At 49.6% G+C, this 24,644-nt stretch overlaps 1 protein-coding gene across 1 annotated transcript in view; it reads left to right on the plus strand.

Moving 5' to 3' along the window:
- The window catches only part of NCALD (neurocalcin delta), a 41,079-nt gene extending 23,628 nt beyond the window's left edge, over nucleotides 1-17,451 (plus strand). The window contains exons 2-4 of the mRNA XM_064154008.1: nucleotides 8,498-8,893; nucleotides 15,256-15,361; nucleotides 15,650-17,451. Of these exons, the coding sequence (XP_064010078.1) occupies nucleotides 8,516-8,893; nucleotides 15,256-15,361; nucleotides 15,650-15,747 (582 nt within the window). The 5' untranslated portion in view covers nucleotides 8,498-8,515 and the 3' untranslated portion in view covers nucleotides 15,748-17,451. The remainder of the gene's footprint in view (nucleotides 1-8,497; nucleotides 8,894-15,255; nucleotides 15,362-15,649) is intronic.
- Nucleotides 17,452-24,644: the final 7,193 nt, after the last annotated feature.

Raw genomic sequence — 24,644 nt, forward strand, 5'->3', positions numbered from 1 at the left:
GCTGAACCAGCCTGGGTGAAAATTCTGTGCTTTTCAGTACCTTACCTGCAACATGGAGACAAAGAAGAGCTCACAGGAAAACCACCAAGGCCATTGTCTTAAACCTCAATTAATACATTATTTCATTTGGTCCCTTACGTCAGTAGGACTTCTTAAACAGAATTCAAATTGTGATTCATCTGGATGCAGTTCTGTTGTGAAAACAAAGAGATTCATCTTCCTCTTAATGCTTCAGAAAGAAGCAGCTGTCATGGAGCAAATCTTTTAGTTAAACCTTTGTAGCAGGGAGGTAGCTCCGGTGCGGTAGCTGGGAATGACGAGTTTGTTTCGCATGCAGGGGCTGTAGGCTGTGCCATCTGCCACCAGGAGGAAGTTCTCTTATACATTCTCAGGAAAGTCTTGGGTTCGAATGATGAATTCAGGGAATTTGGCAAGGCAGTACGAAGAGCAAAATAAAAGTGGTTTGCCTTAAATTTGCCTAGACAAGTAGGAGCGAGAAACTTGCCATATGTCACTGACTTCAGGAGCTGTGCTGAAGAGCAGAGCAGAACCCTGCTCTGCAGCACTGCCTACTGCCCTCCATCACTAACGCAAAGCAGATGGCTTTGTTGCTTAGGAGAGCTGGTTGCAATCTGAAATCTCTATTCCAAAGGAAAGCTTGACATTTGTATTTATTTTTTGCTGCAAATTGGAACAAAACAGTAAAATTTCCCAGTGGGATGGAAGTCAAAACCACTCTGGAAACACCACAGTATTTCACTTCATGGGCAGGGAATTCTTTTCTCAGTAATGTCAAACACACTGTCATGCTAAAAGTAACTTATAACACAAGTGCTAACCCAAAAGTGGTAAAAAGATAAAGCCACACTGAAAGTTTTTTACTTTATTAAAAGGAAAATGTAAAGCTGAGCTGATAAACTGGGACATCTTCCCAGGCTCTGCTTTCCCGAGTGTGGCAAGCTGTTTTGGTTTTAGCAGAGCTGCTTTACCTACTGGAAGTGGGTTCTGTTGGGAAAGCCAGGGCCAGTAATTCACAGACTCACCCTGCAAGCGTGAGGATGTAACAATGCTGAGAAGGCATGCACTAAGAGACAAACGACACTTCAGCTGCACATTAGAATGTGGAGGTCACCTGTATCACCTCTAACCTCTTGTGCTCAGGTACACTTAACAGTGCAAGGTGCTGGGCAAATCATCCCCAGTGTGGACCTTCATATTTATGAACTCATCAGCTCTAACATTAACTTAGTGCATCTTGTTTCCATCTTCTTAACAAAATTCTTATCCTGGATGCCAGAACCTCCCACTCCTGCTCCATTGTTGCCTACTTTCCTGGAGGAAGCTCCAATAAATGTCTTCCAAATGGAACAAAACCTTGCAGGCACTCTCCAGGAGGAAACTCCATCATCACTCCTTTTCCCATCAGAAGAGCATCTTTCAAAATGCCTAATTTGCCAGTCAATGGCTCCGCTTTTTCGCGTAGCACGCTCTCACTGTATCTGTCAACTCTTTGGGACTCATGTGCTATATATTTTGAAAGATTTAAAAAGGAAAAAACAGATCACGAATTCAGATCAGCTTTTTGTGTTGCTTTGTGCAGCAGTAGCTTTCTGCTTTCGGTGCCTCCGCCCTCCAGCATTCGTGGTTACGTAAAAAGACCGTCAAGATGTAGGGCAGGTTAGAACCCCGATGAAGTCGCTGCTGGATGTCTTTGATGCCTGGTGTGCTTGGGTGCATCGGGGAAGATCGTGTTACTGCAGGTGTTGCACAAAGGAGAGAAGCACTTCAGAAGAAAGAATAAACCCTCTTTGGCGTGGCTGGAGCTGCAAGTAGCAGGATAGAGACAAACTGCAGTGACACAGGCACGCAGCAGGATTGGCTTTTCTGAAGCATTCAGGTCCTCCTTTGGTACCAAATGAAGTGGTTCTGCTCTCTGAAAGGTTTCGATGTGCTGGGTGCAGATGCTGTTTAAGAAGCTGCCTATTGCACAGGTACCCCAATGGAAGGTGTGTTTCTTTTAAGAAGCCCGGGTTTCATTGTGAGTGCTGAGCACTTCAAAAACCTGACCTTGAGCATTTGAGGAAATGTAGTCCAAAAAGGGATTGTTGAACAGAGAGTTTTCAGGCTCCTCAGTTGCTTTCGTAACAGAAGACACAATAACTGCAGAAAATATTTGTCCTTTGGCTCTTATGTCTGGTCTCATTTTGAAAGGATGCTGCACCTTCAGCTGGAATGGGCTGAGAAATCTTGTCAGCTCCCCTGCTGTTAACAGCCATGTTTATAAATGCTGTGGATGTCCTGTGCTTAGTGGAAGAGTCTGTAGTAAAATCTGGAAAAACAGCCTGCTGAGGATGGCTGTCCCAGTGCAGTCTGGTAGCAGAATTTCTTGCCCTTTATCCTACAAAATTAGGCAAAGGCCAACATACTTTTACAGAAATACTATTTCCATAGAGTCGGAAGAAATCAACTACGTAAATATGCATCTATTTCCCTGAAGTGCCTAAAGGCTGCCAAGATAAAGAGTTAGTTATTTTAGAGACCTTAGCCGATTCTACCCGGGATTAATGAGCAAATCGTTGAGTTTCTCTTACAAAGCCTGTGACTAATTGCTGTTCCTCAGCTCCTCACAGATGAGCAATTATGAACCAAGGAGCGCATGAAGATTGGCAAGGGATTTATTTCTGTGAGCTCCTTAAGAATGAGGAAGAAGTTCAGTTGGGTAGTGAGACCATTTGGGAGTCTGGGAGGAGGGCTTAACCAAGTCTGTGGGAGTTTTCCTCATTTTCTGTGGTTTCTGCTTGCATCATTCTGTCTGAATTTCTGTCAAGCAGGGGAAATGCTGCTTTCAAGCCAAGTGGGTGAAATTGTGGCTGGTTGGCCCTTGGAAATAACTGACCAGTAATTGCTGCATCATTCTGCATGTAGTGGATAGGCTGGTGGTCCTCTGCATCACTTCCCAAGCCACTTTGGACAAAGCTCAGGGTGCTGAGAGCCCCTGGAAGGCCAAGATGCCCACCGTGTGCACAGAGCAGTACAGGGCCTCCATTTACACCCACTTACACCTTGGAAGGTCACCGTAGGGTTTGGGAACATTAATTGCTTTCTATGCAGCTCTGGTAGCCCCTTTTTCTGGCTGTCTTCTCTGCCTATCTGTCACAGCATGGGAAGAGAGGACATAAGTGAGCAGAAAACCTTCATAAGGAACCATGGGTGCACTCTGCCTGAACTGGTGGACATTTTGTGCTGAGGGCAGTGAGGATCATCTCCCTGTGTAACAGCCAGGCCACCAAAGCTGCAGCAGGTCAAAAAGAAGACCTGGTTTATGACCCACAGAACTAAAATCTAATGGGTGGAGGTGTAGCAAGTGGAATTCATTACATCACAGAATCACAGAATTAACCAGGTTGGGAAGGACCTTCTAGATCATCGAGTCCAACCTGTCACCCAGCACCATCTAATCAACCAAACCATGGCACCAAGTAGCACATCCAGTCTCTTTTTAAACACTCCCAGGGACGGCGACTCCACCACCTCCCTGGGCAGCCCATTCCAATGCTAATCACTCTCTCTGGAAAGAACTTCCTCCTCCCTGTTGCAGCTTACGAATGTGTCCCCTTGTTCTGTGGCTGGGTGGCATGGAGAAGAGACCAACGCCACCTGGCTACAACCTCCCTTAAGGTAGTTGCAGAAAACAAAAAGGTCCCCCTAAGCCTCCTCTTCTCCGAGCTAAACAACCCCAGCAACCTCAGCCTCTCCTTGCAGGGCTGTGCTCCAGACCCCTCCTGCCATAAGGTGCAACTGCTGCCCAGACAAAGAACTTTAGTTAGTCAGCAAGCTTTTTGTTCAGTTTCTTTTTAAAGCAGCATCTTGGGAGACAGTTTTGAAAGAAAACCAAACTTACTGAAAGTCAAAGAGACCATTAGCAAAAAAATAAACACTTGCAGAGCAAAATTCTGAGCCTTGCCATTCACAGCTTATCTGCTTACACTGGCAGGAAAAAAAGGATGAAAATTCATGAGCAAGGTTCATTTAAAAAACCCCTGACGTTCTTTTATCAATATTCAGAAGGAGCAGCAGTAAACAAACTTGCAGTGCAGTGTAACAAGTATCTAATGCCTGGATCACATACTATGGAGCTAAACTGCTGGCTAAAACCATCACTAACAGTGAAGAACAGGAAGGAAGAGTGATGAAGAAATGAAGATGGAAAAAAAACACTGAGCAGAGGAAAAGTTGTGGACAGGTTCCTAATTCAGTATTTATGCAGAGAGGATGCCCATGTAGTCCTGTTACCCACTGGGACTTTGCAGCCTGCTTATTGCAATCAGTTTCATTTCTTTTAAATTAGGCTTATCCTGACTCCAGGATCCTGATGTTTCCAAGGTTGAAATTTACAGTTGTGCTTTGTGTCACTTTCCTAGCACTCATGTTTGGTCATCCCGTGGGGTAGCACTGAAATCACCCAGTGCTTCTCTGGGGAAAGCCTTTCGCCTTCCTTCCCACACAGGCATCTCTGTAGCCAAGCCAGTGGTGTGGTTTTTCCTGCTGTGCCCACTGGAACTGTATCAGGCAGGAGTTGTCTTCAGACTGACTCTTCCCACCTCTTGGCTGCTTTGCACCCTGTTAGCTACGAAGTACCCAGTGCTCTAAATGACCCTTCTTTAGAGCCCCACTTGCCTGGAAAAGTGCCCCTTTCTCACTGTACGTTTCCTCAACAGTGGATTTCCTTCTAGACTTCATCCCCAGTAAAAGTTAAGATATCTTCTTGTCTTTGGCAGACTGAGCCAAATAAACAATAATTAAAAAGAGTTGCCGTGATATGATGGGTTTAACGTTTGAAGAGCAAGCACATCGTTAGAACTGTTCCTTGCACTTGCTCATGTGCACTTGTGAACCCCCAGCAGAAAAAGTACATTTGATTGCTTGTAAGAAAATATGTTCAGGTGTTTGCATTGCATTCACACAGCAGCAGATCATCTGCGTGCTCCTGGCTGCTGCATCTTCCCAGCTCCTCTGAGGTTGCTGCTTAAGCAGACAATGTTTGCCCCTACCCTGAGGTTTCAGATGGCGCTAACAGCTGCAAATGAGCAGCAGTCAACTGGTGACAGGAGACACGAGATAGCGTAAGTGTTCAGTGCCTTTCTGTCCACCAGTTCTCTCTCTTGGAGAGGGCTGTAAGAGCTGCAGTGTCCTGTCCGCACACGAAGCCCTGTGCTGCAGGGACAGTCACGTTGCGGATTGCTGCTTCTTTTGTTTGTTCTCTTTGATGCTGAAGAGTCACAGCCTGTTGTCTGTCAAACAGCTCTGTCCTCAGTCTGGTCTTAAAAACTCTGCACCTGAACCCGAATAAAGCAGCCTCTGGGTCTTCACTCTGTGGGGCCTGGGACATTTCCTGCACCAATCAGTGGACAGAGATTCTTTGCATAGCAACCACACAGCAGAGAGACCTCCTTTTCTGTTCTTCTGCAGTTGTTGGCTGAAATGTCATCAAGGCATGAGCACATTAACCAAACGCTGCTGCCTTCAAAATTACGACCTGAATACTTTCGTGTGTCGTCTTGCCCCGGATGGGAAGCCACTCGTGTGCCTCGTGTCCAGTGCCACTGCACCGGAGCAAGAAATGGAGCGATGCAGTTAAAGGTCATCATTAACCTCTGGCCGTGCCTGTGGTTTGTGTGCTTACAGCACTTGTTACTCACTACTGTCAGTACTTAACTTTGCCACCGTCAGTGTCATTCACTATTTTCTTGCTGCATTTTAGACATGTAAATGTTGATGAGAAATGGAAATGCCCATAGTCTAATCTGTCCTGAAGAGGCAGACAGCAAAGTGTGAAGTGATTATAAAGATCTTCGGATGCCTTTGAGGGTTTTCTGTACCTGGACTGCCGAAGCATTTTGCCCTGTGGCTGCTAAAGGGGGGGACAATACATGGCATTGCCATGGTTCTCTGCACGGTGCCCACTATGCAGAACAATCTGGAGGACAAAGAAGGCCACACAAATGCATCACAAGCAGACTCAGAAGCAACTCTGCTGGTTTGGACTGTGCTTCCTGGCTTCGCAGCAGCTGTGAATGGCAACCCTTTACTGCATGTCACACATGCTTAGCTCGCTCTTTCTGCCTGGAGAAGGTGGGATTGTCTGAGTGCGGCGTGCTGCTCTGCCAAGGCGTCGCAGAGCCTTCTGTGCCTTTACTGCTTGGTTAAAATGCATTTTAAAAATCACTTGGTGAAGCCATGTGTGGCTCTAAGGGCATCCTTCTGGGGGCTGGCTCATGCTGGCTACCTCCTGGAGGCCACTGCCCTCGTGGTACCTCACTCTTTTATCTCTCAAAGGAAGCACGTAAGCCAAGCCTTGCGTTTGGCAGTATTTGTGATATGAAGCAGCAGCAGCAGGGAATGTCATGGCTAACACCAGCTCACTCCTGCTGCAGCTGGCTTCTGCATTAGTCAGAGATCTTCCCTTTCTCCCCCATGCTCTGGGAAGTGTGCAGCCCCTGGGGCTATGGGTGTAGGCAGCTGCCACCCACCCTGGGGATCTTACTGGTTTGTTTCTGACTAAACTGGTGCTGCTCTAAATTGAAGCTACCCAATTTACTTGTCTATTTCCTTCTCTGTCCTGCTGGGCCTGGCAGACCTTGCTGGTGGTGTTTTGCCTGGCATAAACCCATCAGGCTGCCCTAGGGTAGTTCCTTCACTCAGCTAATTCCCAGGTTGTTTATTATGGACCCCTTCCAACACCCACTGAAGGCAATTCAGCCTTCAACTGCCTTGGCAGCTGTTGGATTAGGCCTATAAAATGGGGCTAGTTTGCTATTTTAAGCATGTTAAGATCTTACATTACTTTAAAACTTCAAAGTGTATTTTCATAAGGAGAAAATGCAATAGAAAAAAAACACCTTTGAGGTGGAATCTTCCACTTGAGAAAGGCATCATTTGGATCTGGGGTGACTACCCAAGCCCCTGGATGGTCAGGAGATAGAGAAGCTCCCATCAGGCAAGAGCCTTCACCCTCTCTGTGAACAGGGGAGCCTATTCTCCTTTGCCCCTGTAGGCAGAAAGTTTAGCCTAGACAACTACCTACCAGCGGATTCTGTGGATAGGTCTGGGCTGGATCCCACCATCGTACCTTTGAGAAACAGAGCTTTGGGGTCAGTTGGACCAGGAACACAAGAGATTAAAGAGCCAGTCCTCTAGCTGCTTGAGGAGTTCAAATTCACCCTGGGGAGAAGAGGAGCTTCTCATGGCAGGAACCAATTAGCATGAGCCCAAGAAGTCTCAATTTCTTGTTTCTGGTGCCAAATAGAAGAGAAAGTAGGTGAGCTTCAAACAGTGGCACATTTCTCACTAGCTGCTCTGCCATGCAGGGATTCTGTGTTACCCTTCATTTCTTAAAAGTGTTAGTTCTGTCTAGAAAGGACATTTTACTGAATGCTCCTCAGGCCCTCCAAATGTCACTCATAAATCCACCTCAGTGGCCCAGAGACTACATTCTGACAACAGTCTGGAAGCCTTGTACAAATTATCTTGCAATTCCACTGGTTATTCATACCCTGGATTTTAGCTGTGCCTGTTGTTTACAGGGCAAATTCGCTGTGGCTGGAGAAGGCTTCCCACACCCCAGGTCTAGTGCTCAGCTTCCAGCAGACCGGGTGAGGTTGCCTTCTGGAGCCAACACACTCAGGCTGTAATGCTTAAAAGCCAAGGGGTTAGTAAATCTGCTGCACAATGTGATGTGTAGCAACCTGCCTTAAATGAAATGTAATTTAGGTGATTTAACAGAAGCTGCACCCAATAATATTTCTTAACAGTTAATTTAAAGGAGGAAAAAAATCCCAGTTTTGTTGCTTGGCTACTTTAGATCCAGTTTCTTGCTACAAGGAGAATGAAAAACCACAGCAATAATTTGAGGTGGGGGAATCCACCATGGATAAGATCTTTTCAGATTTTGTCTGCATTTTGAACCAAAATGGGAGCTGGTTCATGCCAAACAAGAAAGGTGAGCTCTGGGTTGCTCTGCATGATTCCGGTTATTATGATCTATCTAGAAGGGCTTAGGAGCTCCTGGTTTCACTGTCAACCACAGATGCACCTTGTCCCATTTCGGAGCAAGACCAACTGAGCACAGCCCTTTGTACAATCTGGTTTCCATTAGATGTCTCGGTCATGTCATGCCCTTGGCAACACACAGCTACTCCCTGCAACATCCTCTGCTTAACCTCAGAGGCAAACTAGGATAGCAATAAATTCAGTGTCCTCATGGCTCTCCAGGATGTGAAGGGACCATCAAGCCAACGTGCAGGTGAGGCTTGTTTATACTGTCAGAGCATACTTGTAGCAGTTTCACTGCCCAAAGTTTCAGTTAATTCCCAAGAGTGAACTGTCATCAGAAAACTCAGAACCCCACATACTGTGCCTTCACAGTCTCCAAGATAACAGCCATTAGCAATTTATGCTGATAATGAATAACCTACAGGGTTTTCGTTTTCCTCTGCAGGTAACAGTTTGACACAAAATGGGAAAGCAAAACAGCAAACTACGCCCTGAAGTCATGCAAGACTTGCTAGAAAGTACAGACTTTACAGAGCACGAGATCCAGGAGTGGTACAAAGGCTTCCTGAGAGACTGCCCGAGCGGACATTTATCTATGGAGGAGTTTAAAAAGATCTATGGGAACTTCTTCCCCTACGGGGACGCTTCTAAGTTCGCGGAGCACGTCTTCCGCACCTTCGACGCCAACGGCGACGGCACCATAGACTTCAGAGAGTTCATCATCGCCCTCAGCGTCACCTCCAGGGGCAAACTGGAGCAGAAGCTCAAGTGGGCCTTCAGCATGTACGACCTGGATGGGAATGGCTACATCAGCAAGTCAGAGATGCTGGAAATCGTGCAGGTATGTGCTGCCAAGGGCTGCCCTGGGCCCTCCTCCCCCTAAGTGGCACCCAGTGAAAAGCTGGGGCAGCGTTTGGGGCGGGTTATGACCTTGGCCCCTGTGTAGCTGCCTGAACCTAGAATGTGACTTTACTTGGCAAAATATGTCACAGTTCAAACTGCAGCTTTAGTACCCATTGCTCTTCCTTGGGAGTTCTGCTAGGCTCCAGCACAGCAACCAACATGCTGCTAATTGAGACCCTGCCCTCTGGGAAATCACTGTCAATTAATTACAGTTAATTGCAGTCAGACCAAGTAAGTATCTCCAGGTAGTGGAGAAGGCTTCCTCCACAGTAAGAAATTAAAGTTGTGCTGGTACAAAGAATCATCACTTGCCCTTGACAGGTGTCTGTGTCGTTCCATGAGGGCTGCATGCCTCATGTGGTACCAGCTGTCTTTACAGGAAGCTGCCAGTATCAACAAACCTTATCTGGGTAGACAATGGCTCCACACACAGCTTCTTAGGATGCATTTTCTTGTGTTTGTAGGAGTCCCATCTTACTTCAGCTTCCTCTAACATGCTTTTACCCTTGAGGCACATCACTCTTCAGAAGGCTTTGAAACCTCTTCGATATGCTGCTGTATTTACACAGCTTGAAGCTGTATCGTGCTGCACTACTCAAAAACAGAAGAAAAGGGCTGCTAGCAACATCCTTTCTTTGCCTGGAAATCTTGAAGCACTAGCTATGTCCTGTATTATTCAGACTTATATTTGTGCTGGAAACCCAGGGAAAGGAATGCACACAAATTACAGGCTGTGATAGCAAACTGTCTGGATGGAGACAGCCTAATGCTTGCTGCCCTTGTCTCTCTACAGGGCTACTCTCATGTCCTCTAAACAGCTGGCAGCTAACACCGGCACTTACCCTGCTTCAAGGAGACCAGATACAGAGCTCAGCTGTCAGTGCAGGGCTGTTGTTCTTCAGTGACTCTGTTTTGTATTCCTGTGTCTGAGTTAAAGACTGCATTCAGACACAGAGACCTCCCTGAGCCACCACAAGCTGCATGGAACACCTGCATTAGCAGATACTCTGTTCCTTACAGATCTTTCTCTCCTCTGGGTAGGACAAACAGGCTGTCAGTTGTTTTTCTAACTGTATTTCTCCTCATGAGAAAACAAAGAGAATCCCAGAAGGAGTAACAGAGCACAAAGCAAATATAAGGAGCCAAACCCAAGCGGGTGCCTGCTTCTCAGGAGAAGATGTCACCCCAGGGACTGCAGGACCACTTGCTGTTGTCAGGTAGCCTGGGAAGCCCTCAGTGCTGAGCAGCAACACAAAACCCCTCAGACCAGAAGATCTGCAGCCAGGGAGAACAACGCCACAGATGTGTGCCTGTCAGATGTAATGGAAATAGCAGTGCCTGGAATCTCTGTAGCAAGCTAAGCAAGGTCCAGCAAAACCAGCAGCTTCTCCCAGTCACCACAGAGCTGCTCACCAGCATCATTAGCAACATGGCTGTGAAGAGGGGGCAACATTTCTGCCCCCTCTTCACAGCCCTGTTGGTACCAAACTGTAACATTGACCTTTACAAGCATAATGAGAACCGAATGAAACTGCAGCTCAGCAATCAGTGCAGGATGACAGCTTGTCAGTTTGCACATCCAAGCCAGAGCAGCACTTGGATCGCAGGCAGCACTTAGCCTGTCTCTCCAGCCCTCCCACCACCCTCCTCAGGAGCTTTGGCACTCTCCTCTTTTCAGACTGCACTTGCAGCTCAACTGTGTGGCTCTGTCTGCTCTCCTCTCTCATTCTAAGGGACTGCACAAAAGTGGGACACAGGAAGGCCAGTCTAGTCCACCTGAGCCACAGCCATGCCTGCACCACGGACCAGCAGTGGTCCATGAGCCCATTCTGTGGCAGAGCTGCCGTCAGGCAGTGTGCTTGGAGCTCTCTGCCTGGCTCCCAGGTTTGCATGGTGCCAGTGATTTCCCTGTGCTACACGGCACACCCCTGGCTCCTGCTGCTGGGACAGGCTTTGTCAGACACTCTCTGGAAGCATGCTGGGTTGGATACACGAAACTGAAGTAGAAAGCCATTTTCTTGCCTTTTTGAGGAGTTCCTTGCTGCAGAGCAGTTAGACCTGACAAAAGCCCTGTCAAGGACTATCACTTTTGTTTACAAAATGTGATTATTTTTAATATGGAAAGAGCCAAAGTCTTCCTGTTACAAGCCCCTTACCCAGCACACCTTTGCACACAGGTAGAGCAGGAGCATTTCGTTTTCCCTGGGACTTTTGCATGAAACAAGACATCAGATTGAACATGAAATGAGCACTTTCAGTCTGGAAGTCTCCATTTCCAAAAGAAGGCTGCTCCTGCTGCTGTGGCATTGCTGTATCTTAAACAGAACCGGGGCAAGAGGCGCTCTTCTTTCCCAAGCTGATGTTCTTGGTGTGGAAAGCCCTCTCTCAGCAGTGCTTCTCATTGCCACACTGGTGGTTACCTGCATTTCCTTTCTCCTGCTCTGACCTCACCTAACAGCGCTGCAGGCAATGCAGGCCTTGCACTCCTGCTGCACATTGCAAGAAGGTGCTTGTGGTAGCTGCAGCAGCACCAGAACAGCAGAGCTACTGATTAAGATGGCTCATGTCCCACAGTAACTGGCCAGGTGCTGAGCAGATGAGTGTGCATGGTTCATACTAGCTTTCTGAAGCCTGCTTTGGAATCATAGAGTCACAGAATACATTGAGTTGGAAGGGACCCTCAAAGGTCATCGTGCAGTGAGCAGAGACACCTTTAACTAGATCAGGTTGCTCAGGGCCCCATGGAGTCTGACCTTGAATGTGTCCAGGGATGGAGCCTCCACCACATTTCTGGACAAGCTGCATTTCAGTTTCTCTGCAGAGCAAGAGGGTGGAGGGCAAAACAACTGCATTCTCTTAAGCTCCAGCTACCATAGTGCTGTTAACCACACACAGCCTGTCACAGACTCACCTTGCCTGCTGTCAACTTCCCCTAGGCAGATCTCCAAAAAGCTGAGCCTGGAGACATGAGTGAGCCATCCCCATGGATCTGGCTGGATGCTTTGGAGGATCACATCACTTGAAGAGCTTCAGTGGTGGTCTGATGGTTGCTGTGCCTAATGAAAGAAGGTCACAGGGCACTGTTACACCCACCAGGCACAGCATATCTGCAGAGTACTGTGGGAAGGTGCTTCATAGCCTGCCCTTATGACTGATTTCACCTTAGATCCTCTCAGAGTCTCCTGCTCTAGAAATGCTTTTCCTGTCTCCCATGTTTACCAACAATCCGAATATCCTAGTCCACTCAGAAAATAGCTGCAAAGCAGATAGATTTGTCTTCATTTTCCTTGCTAAAATGGAACATATTTGGTGAGAATCTCTCATAAGAGACGAAAATCTTCTTCTAAGAGTACATTTTTCACCATATGGAGTCACAAGGCATGCTTAAGAGTACTGAGCCGAGAGCTAAACCTAACACTTTCAGTCCAGTACAAGCAGAGCACAGAGGTTTCACCTGCTGGGCTTGCTCCCTTGGAAGCCCAGAGGAGACAGAAGCTGACGTGTCTCTGTCTCTTGGTTGTCAAAATTTATTTCAACAGAGTAAAAAAGGATTGGCTGGAAATTTGTGCTGCCATCACTGCCATAAGTGGAAGAAGCTCTTTGACACTTTGCCAAGTGCAGCAGGAAACTGCAGTCCCCACCAAGGTTTCTGGCCTACACAGAGAGTGGCAGCCAGTGAGTGGGAGCAACATGGCCCATGGGGTGATGCACATGGGGCTCTGGAGGCACCAGCTCTTGGTGGTGTGTGGGGGTACCAGGGAGCTGGACGCTCTCCTGACAGAAGTCCACCTGCAAAAGCTGCCCTGACTTAGATGGCTGCTGGTAGGTAACCACCTCTACACCTTCTCCTGAATGCCACCAATGGCTTTCAGCCCAGGTGCTGTGAGGCCAAGATGCTGCACTCCATGTGGAGTGGAATCCCTGCAGCCTTTCAGTCCCAGGCTGCAGCCCAGGGCTGCTGCAGCCCAGCTCCCCATTAGTGTTTGCATCAAACCAGCTCCTTTCAGAGCCTGCTCTTTCAAACAAGCAATAGAGAGCTCTGTGCAGCTGCTCTGTATTCATACAAGATCTTTAATCAGCTTTAGCTGGCTCTTACTTTGGGAAAACTTCCCGCTGGCCTCCTGAGTAAGGACATAAGAATCTGTCCAGTGTAACCACTTTCAGCAGGAAAGGAATGCTTGCTATGTTATTCCCATCTGGCTTTCCTAGAATATCTCATCTGCTATTCCCTTCACACGCCTCTGTGAAAAGGACCCTGCAGGATGAAGTCATTCTGAAGTGCTCTTTTTTTGTCCTAAAAATCTGCATATTCTTACTATGGTTACTTGGATGGGGTCAGACATGCCTGCACCCCCAGCCCAGACCTTCCTCCCACATTTCCAGTGCAGATTCTCTGCTGTGCTGTCTTCTCATCCAGAGTGAGGGAGTGACCCTTCCACCTCTCTTGCTACTCTAGACAACAGCCAGACAGCTTAAGATACTTCCATGCTGGTAGATTCATAAGCATCATCTCTTGCTGACCCCTGCAAGCCTTGCATGCCAGCGAGGACAAGGAAGGTGGAAATCCTTTACTGTCAGCCCCTTCCTTTGTTTTTTTCTTCCCCTGTTGCCTCCTTCCCATGCTGCTTGCATGTTCATCCTTTCTTCTGTCCTGGTTATCAGATGATTACAGTTGTGTGGGCAGGATCTCTGGCACCCCAATTCTCTTGGGAGCCTCTGGGCACTCCCAGAGTACAAATGGTGGTGATGATGATGATCAAAATGGTGCTCACCATTTTTCCATTCAGGCAGTAGCTATTCATGCTCTACTTTCCTACAGAGGTCCAAAGCTAACGTTACAGCCTTACTGTGGGGCTGGGAGCCTCCAGCAGACCAATAAAAGATGAATAATTACTTAATGAGACAAATGTCTTTCTCAGAGTATAATTCTTGAAGTTATTTAAAGTTCTATTTCACATCTCCTGCCCAGGTGAGCTGCTGGCAGAGCAGATGCCAGCAAGATGGCCAAGGAAGTAGGTGTTCCCTAGTCTTGGGAGCAGAATGTCTGTGAGCTCAGCAGCATCCTCCAGCTGGTCAGGCGGCGCTGCTCTGCTCCGGGAGCTGGCTGTTGGGGCCCTGGTCTGGATGATGAGAGTGTGCTAGGCAGAGAACATTCATGAATGGAAAGAGGGGAGAGAGGAGTTCCAGTGAGCCAGCCTGGACTTACAACACGACCCATCCCCAGAGCAGGAGGAAACAGAACGAAGAGCTAATGCACTCACATCTGCACTCAGTTGTCAACTGATTGCTGCAGACACTGCTGGGGAAAACAGGGATTGGAAAGGGATCCACATCCACAGACCTGGGCTGCAGAGCCAAGTGACTGCCCAATGCAGCACTCATCAGCCGAGGCCACCCAGCTGCAGTGGGGAGCTGATGGAGCTGGTTTGGAGCAGGGCAGCACCGGTATGTGCAAATGGCCAGGAAGCTCCTCTGAGGCCACCAACCTGCAACCATCTGGCTGCTGCTGTCCCCACAGCTGTGTGGCACCGTAAAGAAGTCTGACCCAAACCCCACTTGTTTACTGGTACTGCATGCTCATATGTGCAGGCAGGGTTTGGAGAAGCAGCTCAAGAGACACCTGCTCCTCCATGGTTTGAAATGAACATTGCAGCCGGCACCACGCCAGACTAAGGGCATAGGTATGGGAGGGACCAGAGCACCTGCTCTCTGTGGAACAAATTGTGGAGGGGGTTCCCAGCACATCGGCCTCGAGCCAAAGGCAGCTCCTTGATGGTCAAGCCTTCATTATCCGTAAGCCATGGCAAACACAGGCAGGCAGGCAGTCACTGCCCACCCTCTGGGCATGATGCTGACCAAGAGAAAGGAGATGAGGGAGAAGCAAAAACAGGGTGAGGAGACGGGAGTGGTGAGGACAGAGCCCAAGTGGACAAAGCACAGAGACACATCACAGCAAAGGGCAGGACCTTGTTGGAGTTGCTGTTCCCTTGGGCACGAGAAGCTTCCAGTGCCTAATGTGCTGCACATGTGGTAAATTCATCCTTTTCGTAAGGGTGTAAACAGAGTCCAAACCTAGGCTGAATCTGACTGTGACTAAATAAACACAGTCCTTCACAGACAGGTGTCCTGCTGAAGAGGGCAGCTGCAGGTACTGATGCCACCTGACTCCTTTCAGCATCCAGAGCTCAGACAATGTTCCTGGGATATTTTTTGCCTCTTTCTGTCACCAGGAGCTATTCATAACCCCACATCCAGATACTGTGGTTCTTACCAGCTCTGTACTTCTGTCATGTCACACAGGCAATCTATAAGATGGTTTCATCTGTAATGAAGATGCCTGAAGATGAGTCAACACCAGAGAAGAGGACAGAGAAGATCTTCCGACAGATGGACACCAACCGTGACGGTAGGCACCCTGCAGGCACTGGGGCAGCTGCCCCTGTACTGGGTGGCTGGGGTATGCTGCCCTCATCGAGTGACACCTCACACCCTCCGCTCTTCCTTCAGCCACCCAGGCAATGCCACCGTCATCCACAGCCCGCAGGGATGCACACAGGCAAGGCTTTGCCTTGTGAGGGTACTTTACCAGGAATTTTCTTTGGGCTCCCCCAGCTTCCTTCCACTGTGCTTATGCAGAGGCTTGGCAGGTCTGCTGCAGCCCACTACGTCTGCTAAGCAAAGATTTCTTTTCTAGGCAAGCTCTCTCTGGAAGAGTTCATCCGCGGCGCCAAGAGTGACCCCTCCATAGTCCGACTCCTGCAGTGTGATCCCAGCAGCGCCGGGCAGTTCTGAGCCCCTTCTTTGGATGAATTCTGTATCTGCTTTGGTTTTTTTTTTCCTTGCCAAACAACATTCATGGTAGTGTTGCCTCCGTATGGCCAATTATGCCTTCATTTGTGGCATCTTATAGCTTCTTTTGTTGTGGATTAATTCAAAGAATGCTGAATTGCTCTTAACGACTTGTCCAGAGGCAGGCGGTACTGTGTTAAGCAGGTATTGTGATGTTAGCCTTGTTTTACAGACTTCGCTCCGGGTTGTTTTGCTTTGTTTTCACACGTCTCTTTTGGAGAGGACACCTTTGAGAAGGAGGAAACCAACAACGAAACCCTTGGCAGCAGTACACGGATAGACTTTAAATTGCTGCTCTAGTAGCTAGGTATTCACCTGCAGGACCTGAAAGTGTTGTAGAGGTTGAACCAAAGGGGCCGTGATAAGTAGGGCAGGACTCACTTGGGACTTGCTCTCCTGTCCAGAGGGCACCAGTTAAGGTCAAAGACAGGACTGGGAAGAAGTACAAAGTGCAAAACGTGTGGGGTGCATCGCTTGCACCCCTGCTCCTATGCTTCCTTGTTTCAGTGCTGTGAACATTGTCCAGGGAGAAGCAGATAGAAGGGATGAAATGAAGGTCAGTGGCTCTGGCCAGGCTTACAGTGGCTGCTCTCACGTGGCTTGGCCTGGAAGCTCAGCAGGTTGCAATCCCGAGCCCCAGATGCAGAGCCAACTATTCCTCTTCCCGTTTGGGGTCAGCAACGGCAGACAGAGATGGCAGACCGGGTCTGGACAATGAGTTTAAGGAGGATCCTTGTTGAATGTGGCATTTTCAGGTCAGCAGTGAAGCAGCCTCTGCAGAGGAGCGTGGGCACACAGGTGAGGAGCTGGTGGGCACCTGCAAGCAGCTCCCCGAGGCGCTGCTGCTGTCTGCATGCTCTTGCACGGTGTGAAGTCTGGGGGTGGTTTTGGCTCTCTTCACATAGCTCACGGAGTTTCTGGACCTGCTCTTAGTGGAAGGCTGTCATCGAAACTTGTTTTAAACACACAATTGTAGCATTTGTATGTCACTTATTTCAGTAACGTCTGGAAAGTCTGCACTGAGGTGAGGAAATGGCACACTTCTGGGTGTATTTATCTAAGTTAAAATTCAAACAGGACCAGCTCCTGAGAGAGATGGTGAATGTTTATCTTCTCGCCCAGGTGCAGGAGGGTTGAAACTTGCTGCTGCCAAAGTGTATCCTTTGGTCAGCGCTGCTGCACGCAAAGCCCTGGCACAGACGTGGGGTTTCACAGGGACTTGGCAAGCGCTGCTGCAATGGAAAAGCTTTGGCGACAGCAGGCATTATGCTGACTAAATTGGCGTTAATCCGCCATTAGCTAAAGTCTGCTCCCTGAGCCTGCCGGAGTTACCCGTGTGGGCAGGGCACGGCGCTGGGAACTGGAGAGCTCCTTAACCTTTGACAGGCAGAGGTGGGGTTTTCTCAAGTGACCTTGTAGATGCTAATCCCCAGTAGCCTGAGTTTAAAATAAACGACATAAAATAAGTCTGCCTTGCAGACAATAATTAGCAAAGTACTAATTCGAAGTCATGAACAAGCAGTTGAGTATGAGTAGCTGAGAGGAATAAGTCCTGGGCAGTTTTTCCTGCCATTTGCTTTGCCAGGTGTGGAGTGCAGAGCATATTAAAACACAATAAAAGCCAGCTGGAAACAGCGTTGCTAATCACTTGTACTAAAGTTATTCTGAGTGGCTAATTGCTCTCAGTCAACCTCTTCAGGCACACACCTCTGTCCCCAAGGGTCACAGAAATGCAGCTGCTGGCATATTCCCACTCTCTTGATCAAAACATCCAGCAGAGATGTGTGCAGGGAAATGAGAAAGCCAAAGAGGCCCAAGCACAGACACGGCTTTCAACACCTGACACTTTGAGCTGTTGGGAGCACCACGGGCAAATGTGGCACCAGCTCTGGTGGATGGGAATGTTCCCTATCACCTTCTCCCTGTGCCTCTCTCCACATGCTGTGCACAAATCCAACCCTTTGAAAGAGAGTTCGTGTTACCTTCTTCAGGGTCCTCTTCTGCTTTACCTGGAGAGGTTCCGACCCTCTTTGCTGTACCCGTCCCCTCGTGTATTCAAAGCCATGTTCCCTCTTCCGTGCTTTGAAGGGTGTTTTTCAGCAGGATGAGCCTGGCCAGACTGCTGAGGATTGCTGCAGAAGGTCAGTGGACATGCCTTAAATCAACAGCCCATCTGTCAGGCAGGAACAACCAGTCCCTCTGCCCCAGCTGCTCCATCACCACTGCTGCCTGGGCAGGACTAGGTGATGCTGGAGGAACCCTGCTGAACCTGACAGCTCAGTGCGGGCACCCAAATCAGAGCAGCCCAGACCTACCTGCAGATGAACTTGGATACCTTCTGCAGTTTCATCTTCCCCTTAACATGGAAGCAGTTACACATGACTCAAAGGTTTACAACATTGACTTTTACTCAAGTGGCTGAATTCCATCTCTTTTTGGTTGTGTAAGATATTTCTGGCCCAGAGTATAACCTCTCTGGTTTTGTTCTGTAGTTCTGGGTATTGGGACCGGGCTTGCTTCACACATTAACACTGCACAATGCACGTTTGAAAACACAACCTGCAGTGTGGCCCCAGGCAATTCCTGCCTCGGCTCACAAAATCTGGGAGAATCGGTCTGCAGCTGCAGAGGGTGGAGCTGGAGATCAGATGATTCTCTAAGCATTTACAGATTGCTGGAGTTATTCTTTTACCTGCCTACCACTGTTGATAGGAATTCTTTTAAATTCTTATCTATTCCTTTTCTCTGCCTCTGTGTGTACTTTAAAAGTGATCCCTAGCTGTTGTGCTAGGAGCATCTGCAGACCTCGGGCCAGCAGGACAGCAGCAGTGTGCTGCACCTTGGACTGGAATTTTCTGCTTTGCTCACCTTGGCACATGCAGCCGTGCTGCCTTTGTGAGCCTTTTGAAGCCAAATGATCTGTCCTGTATGGAAGAGCACAAGAAGCCATCAGCAGTATTTCTGTCCAGGAAGGATGGCAGGTGGCAGCAGAGTGTTTCACATCGTCTCTCTGTCAGTGTGCTCTAGTGTCAGCCCCATGTGAAAGAGGAGAGCTTCACTCACAGGTTGGCCAGATGAGACCAGCCCCCATGCAGACTGAATGCACAGCAAATGCTACTCCATCATTCCCAGTCAGTTTGCCAGACTCTGGGCTGGAAGATGTGAGATGAGGACCATTGCTTGGGTGACCAGCAGCAGCCAGGTTCTGGTTTAGGGTGCTTTGGCAAGGGAAGAGGGAACACGACCCTTGTGAAACCAGCACCCCTGTGTGTTTGTGAGCACTCAGGGTTCGAGGGGGACTGCAGAAAGGTCTGTGTTCCAGCATGATTTGGAGCCCTGTGAGCTGGCAGAAGGGGATATTCCCAAGGTACAAGGAGCTGTGCTGTTCCTCTTGCTGTCGGTAGGAGTCTGCAGGGTTTTTCTCCTCCTGGGGCATTTTGTGCTGTGTTGTTCTCTTACCAAACACAATTTTCACAAATTCTAGGCACTGCTGCTTGAAACAGTAGGGCAGAAGTCTCTGAGTTCTGTAGTTGGACGACTTCTATGTACAGAAGCACTGCACACCAGCACAAGAAGTGGTCACACATGACTGAGTCCCCATGGTTTATTAGCTGTTCCTGGAGGCAGAGCCCTGGGACCTTTCAGCCTGTGCTCTCTCTAGCCATGGCAAATGTGCAGTAATGCAGCTTAGCTGAATTTCTTCCCCTGCAGGCCAGGCTAAGTCTCTTCACCGTGTGCTTGCTGCAGGCTGGAAGCACACACAGAAGCAGGAACCTTCCTGACCTGTGGCCACTTCATGTTGAGCCCTAATCCATAGCCTAAGCTGAGCTGAGAGCATGGCCATGGCTGTGCCTCTCTCAGTGCATGTGAACCGGGGGACACGGTGATAGCTGTCAGGTCCCTGGGGACACGTGCTAGTGGGAAGGGAGTCCCTTGTGTCAGAATGAACGCTTTGAGCTCAGCTGCCTCCTTTCCTTGAAAAAAGGTCTCCTTTTTTGTTAGGAGTGCTGCTGAAGATCCAGCATGACAGCAGTGCAGCAGCGTCAAGGATACAGGAAGTCTCCTTCAAAAGAGCTTCTTTTTCATGCCTAGGAGGGCTGGACAAGATCTCAACACTCCCTATACCAGCACCTACTTCTGTCTTTCTTGTGATCACTCGGCTTCCTGTGAGGTGGTCCTTAGCCTCAAGAGTTAGGTGTCAAGTAAGTGGTGCAGGGCTGGCGGAGAAGAACATTTCAGCTGCCTTTTGCACAAGCATTTGGATGCATGCTTTGCTCTGTGTCTGGCTGGGTGGGCTCTCATGTAGGAGCCCCACAGTGGTGGAAGTCAGTTTCTTTGGTACCATGTGCAGAGCTTGTGCCTAGAAATGCCCAGAAGCTTGGCAAACAGCAGCCAGCCAGAGCTGTGCGCAGAGCTCCCAGCTGACTGTGCAGCCAAGAGACAAAGCAGTGCCGCGGCAGAGCCTTGGTGTGAGCGCCCTGGGCTCCAGCCCTGCCAGATATGGCACTTTAGCTGAGCAGCCCTGTCTGCTGCACCTGCAGAGGTGCTGACCAAGGACACCTTCAAATCCCCGCGTGCAGCTGCAGAAGCAGAGTAACTGCTGGCGTTAGAAGCACCAGAGCTATCTGCCATACCCCGCGTTGGGAGCTGAACAGCTCTCAGGAGCGCCTGAGGCATTTCCTGAGTGTAACCAAGGGCAAAACACTGCCTGCAGGAGCTTTCTTCCCTGTTGTGGTGGACAAGAAGGGAAAGCTCCGTTTGACAGAAGGGAAAGCTCAGGTGACAGTTTCCAGGCTGGGAAGGTGAGAACAGCTGTGCTGTAAGCACACAGAGGCAAAAAGCAACAGGGATCTGTAAAGTGGGCATTGGAAAGCAGCGGCACCAGAGTCAGCACCGTCACTGAGGGCCTGCAGAAGCGGCTAGGTGCCTTTCAGCTTCAGAGCAGTAGGTCAGATGCAAAGGCAATCTTCTCACCCCTTGCAGGAACCATTCCTGGCTACCACGGGTGTTTCAGCAGCACTCTGTTCTAGCCTGGCTTCTGCCGCTGTCGCTTCCAGACCCATCTGCGCTGAGAAGCTGTTTCACATGGGGATTGTCACAGGCTAAGGCAGAAAGCTTTCCAGATGCCCTCTCCATTTCTTAACTAGAGGCAGCAGGAAAGGCCAGATGTGAAGGGCTTCTTGCAACACACAGATTTGATTTTCCTCACTGGCTGCCAGTGTCACCTGCCTGTGTGCAGCCATAATCAACTGTCCTGTGTGAAATGCTGACTAATACACAGCAGACAGGGCCCCACACCAGCTTGGGTTGTGATGAGATGGAAAGCTGTGAGAGATATATCCCTGCCCTTAGAGTGGGGTCTGAACTTGCAGGGCAAAACCCCCTCAACAACAGCTCCTCTGTGCCAGCCTGCTCGGTGGGACCAGGTGGGACCTGCTGAGGCTGGAAACTCCGAGTCCCACCACACAGAACTGATCATCTGAGGCTATTCAGCCTGCTGGGTGCTTCCTAAACCTCGAGGCACACAACAGCCACCTTCTCCATATCGTTTACTTACTGTGCAGCTGAGATGTCTTGGATCTGCCCCTCATGCACTGACCTCGTACCAAAGATGTTCTCACCTCTCCAGGGCAGGTGGTCAGGGTCTCCAGCTTTCCAAGGCTTTGCTTCCATCCCTACCCTCTGTGTGGATTGCTAACAAACACCAGCCCTTGTCATCTGGAGAAGCCAGGCTTGATGCAGTGAGGTGGAGCAGTTTCTGAGCTGAATCCCAGTCTCTGCCCCCACTGTGAGCACCTTGCCATCATTCAGCAGTGGCAGGATCAAACCTTTCTAGAGCAGGCTGACCCCTGTGGTTCTCCTGGTGGTGTTTGCTGAGGCACTGAGGGCAGCCCCTGCCCGGAGCATCTCTCCATTCCCACACTTTATTCCAGAGACCTGATTTCTGCCAGGTAGAAGCAGCACCTTCCTATGTGTCACCATTCAGCATGTGGTGTCCTTGGAGCACTCAGGTGCTGTGGACCAAGGATCACTTTGGTGCAGCAATGCTGGGCAGAAACTCTTCCAGCCATCTGCCAAAAACACGTGTGGAGGGGTTGACCTCTAATTTTCTCCTCCTCGGGGACAGAGGTTTCAGTAACTTTCAGGGCTGGCCTCATGTGCCCCCAAGAAGAGGTGATTAGCAAACCCACCTGAGAAAATCCTCTTAAATTCTAAGCTTCATTTGTGCTGGTAATTAGCTGCATTCAGGGAGAAGATTAATGAGTCCTGTGCAGTTGTTTGGGGGAGACAGCACAGATTCTTGCCATGACCACCTTTTTAATTCCTGCCACTGGCTCATTCCCATCTCCAGGGCAACCAAACAGTTTCCATTAGTATCTGGGAGAAAAACGATAAACAAACCCAGAGTTTCAATCCAGTAAGGACCTAAGGAAGCTTACTGAAGACATTGTGCTCTGCTAGCCGTGCGGATGCTCTACAGGATTATGTTTGGGCATTTGTGTTTCATTTTCTTACTTATGTCTTAGCTGTGATTTAGGTATTCTGGATGCTCTCAGCCTCAGCCCCGTGGGCCATGCAGCTTATGTGCTAGCAAAGTCCCAGCAATCCCAAGAGCAGAGTGGCCTGAGCAGTCAGCGGCGCCACAGGCTCACCGTGCGTGGCTGAAAGTGAAGTGCTTTATTACGCTGGGGCTCGTCTGCACAGCTGCTGTAAGGAGGCAGGCTGAGCCTCATTTCAGTATGCCGACATCTTCCACTTGCTCACTTCAGTCCCATCTGAGCAGCCTTGCAGTTAGTATTTCTGTATTCTGATCTCTTCTGCTCTGGAACCTAAGGTGACCAAGATTGGCCTCTTCTGGCAGGAACACTTCATGCCTGAGTGCAGGATGAGGTGTGTGCAGCAGGAAATAGTTGCAGGTGTTTGTGTAAATTTGGGCAGGTATTTTTGATGCTGTAGAGACTAACAAATTGGGATAAACCGTGGCCAAAAGCTGAATGGATCCAAGTGTCCAGTTCCCCTCTGAGTCCATGACCTTCCACGGGAAGAGCTTCCGCACCGCTGTTCCCTCAGCGCATTCCTCCACTGCAGCGCAGACACCAGACCTGACTTTGCACAGGCTGCCAGGGGCGGGCTGGCTGCAGCAGCATGGGCTCAGCACGTCCTGTGTCTCGGCCAAGCCCCACACCTCTCCAGATGAGTGCTGTGTAAGCAGACCTACCTATCCTGGGGAAGACTTTCACAACTTAGGCAGCAGAGGGACGCCCGTGATTAAATTGGCTCTGCATATCTTTCTGACGGCTGTCCGGAGCTGCGAGTGTCCTGCCTGTGGCTGTCAGGATGCGTTCGTTCCCCTCCCCCCGCCTCTGTTGTAAGCGTCTCTGGTGACAGGGACTGCAGCCAGGTCTCAGCCAGGCAAAGCCCAGAGAAAGGACACCTTCAGGGGGGCTGAGGGCAGCTGCCAGGACTTGGTACTGTGCTGCACATGCTTTGGGAGCAGGTACCCAGGGGGAGGCACTGAACCTGCCTGGTGAGATGGAAGCAGATGAGGAGGCCCCGCGAGGAGATGAGAGCTGAGTAGAGGCTTGTGTCTGTGTTTTGTGCCCCCCAGCTGGCACGCCACTCCCCCCGTAGTGCCCCCCCAGCAGGTGGGACCCCTTCCTGAACTCTCACGGGCGGACGAGGCGCCTGTAGCTGCGCTCAGCCAAAGCAGAGCCTCCCCTGGGGCCGTGCTGGGGCGCGCTCTGTGCGCAGGGCAGGCAGAGCCTGCGGGAGGCTCACAGCGGTGGTGTGCGCTGTGCAGGCTGTGCTAACGCCGTGTGATAGTGCTGTGCTTCCTAGTGGCGTCTGGGCTGCAAGATGTAAAAGCTGTTTAATGATTTTTCAGTTGGTTTTGTTACTGTTCAAGCTCTACAGATAGCACCAAGGACTGCATGCTCCCTCCGCCAGCCTGCTCCAGGGCTACACACGGAGCGGCTGCTGGCTCACAGGGGCACCGCCGCCCTGCTCTCTCGGCTTAACAAGAGGCAGGTTTGAGCCGAATTCTTCCTGGAGAGTCTGAGGTTTTCCCCTTTCCCTCTCTGACTGAAGCCTCCCCATTTCCATGCTGTGGTCCCAGCCCAAGGAGAACTCTGGGAGGAAGGCCCCCCCAAGCCAGCTACACCCCACGGGCCCCTGTCAGTTAGCTCACCTGCACAGGCACCCCTCCTTGGCACTGCTGATGACAGCCAGGCTGGTTTAACACCACTTGTGAAAGTGACTTAAAAATGCATTTTGAGGAATCAAGGAAAAGAAGAGCCTGAGAGGCAAGTTTGGGCTCAGAATCTTCTATGGGGTGCTTAATATAGCAAGAACTCGAGGCCAGTCCTTCCAAGACAGGACCATTTGGAGGGCTTAGATCTACCTTTCTTGCTGGGTTTGGAGGAGGAGGGGCATGGGTTCAGCCTGTAGGGCAAGGCTGAGGGGATCGAGTTGGAGAGAGGCGCTCTCCAGCCTCTGTCCTGGGCCAGCAGACAATCCATGCTGCAGCCTAGGAGGTGCTTTGTTCTTTCAGTTCTTTCCCTTTTGATGCAGACAGCAGTGCCAGCTGCACCTGACAAGTGACTGGCTTCCAAAGCATGTCCCCCCTCACTCTGTAGACACGCACCAGCAGCTTTGTGTGGGTAAAAGGCGCATTCGTGATCGCTTCTTCCAGTGCCAAACACAAGCAGTGTTGTGTGAAGGGAAGTGAGGAGTTTTTTACTGTGTTGTTCTCACTGTTGAACAAATACTGTTTTTACATGTTAGATTTTGGAAACTTTTGTATTGTAAACTGTTTGGTGACATGGTGCTTTTTCATACTG

This window comes from Pogoniulus pusillus, chromosome 14 (genome assembly GCF_015220805.1).
Source record: "Pogoniulus pusillus isolate bPogPus1 chromosome 14, bPogPus1.pri, whole genome shotgun sequence".
In the NCBI taxonomy this organism is placed as follows: domain Eukaryota; kingdom Metazoa; phylum Chordata; class Aves; order Piciformes; family Lybiidae; genus Pogoniulus; species Pogoniulus pusillus.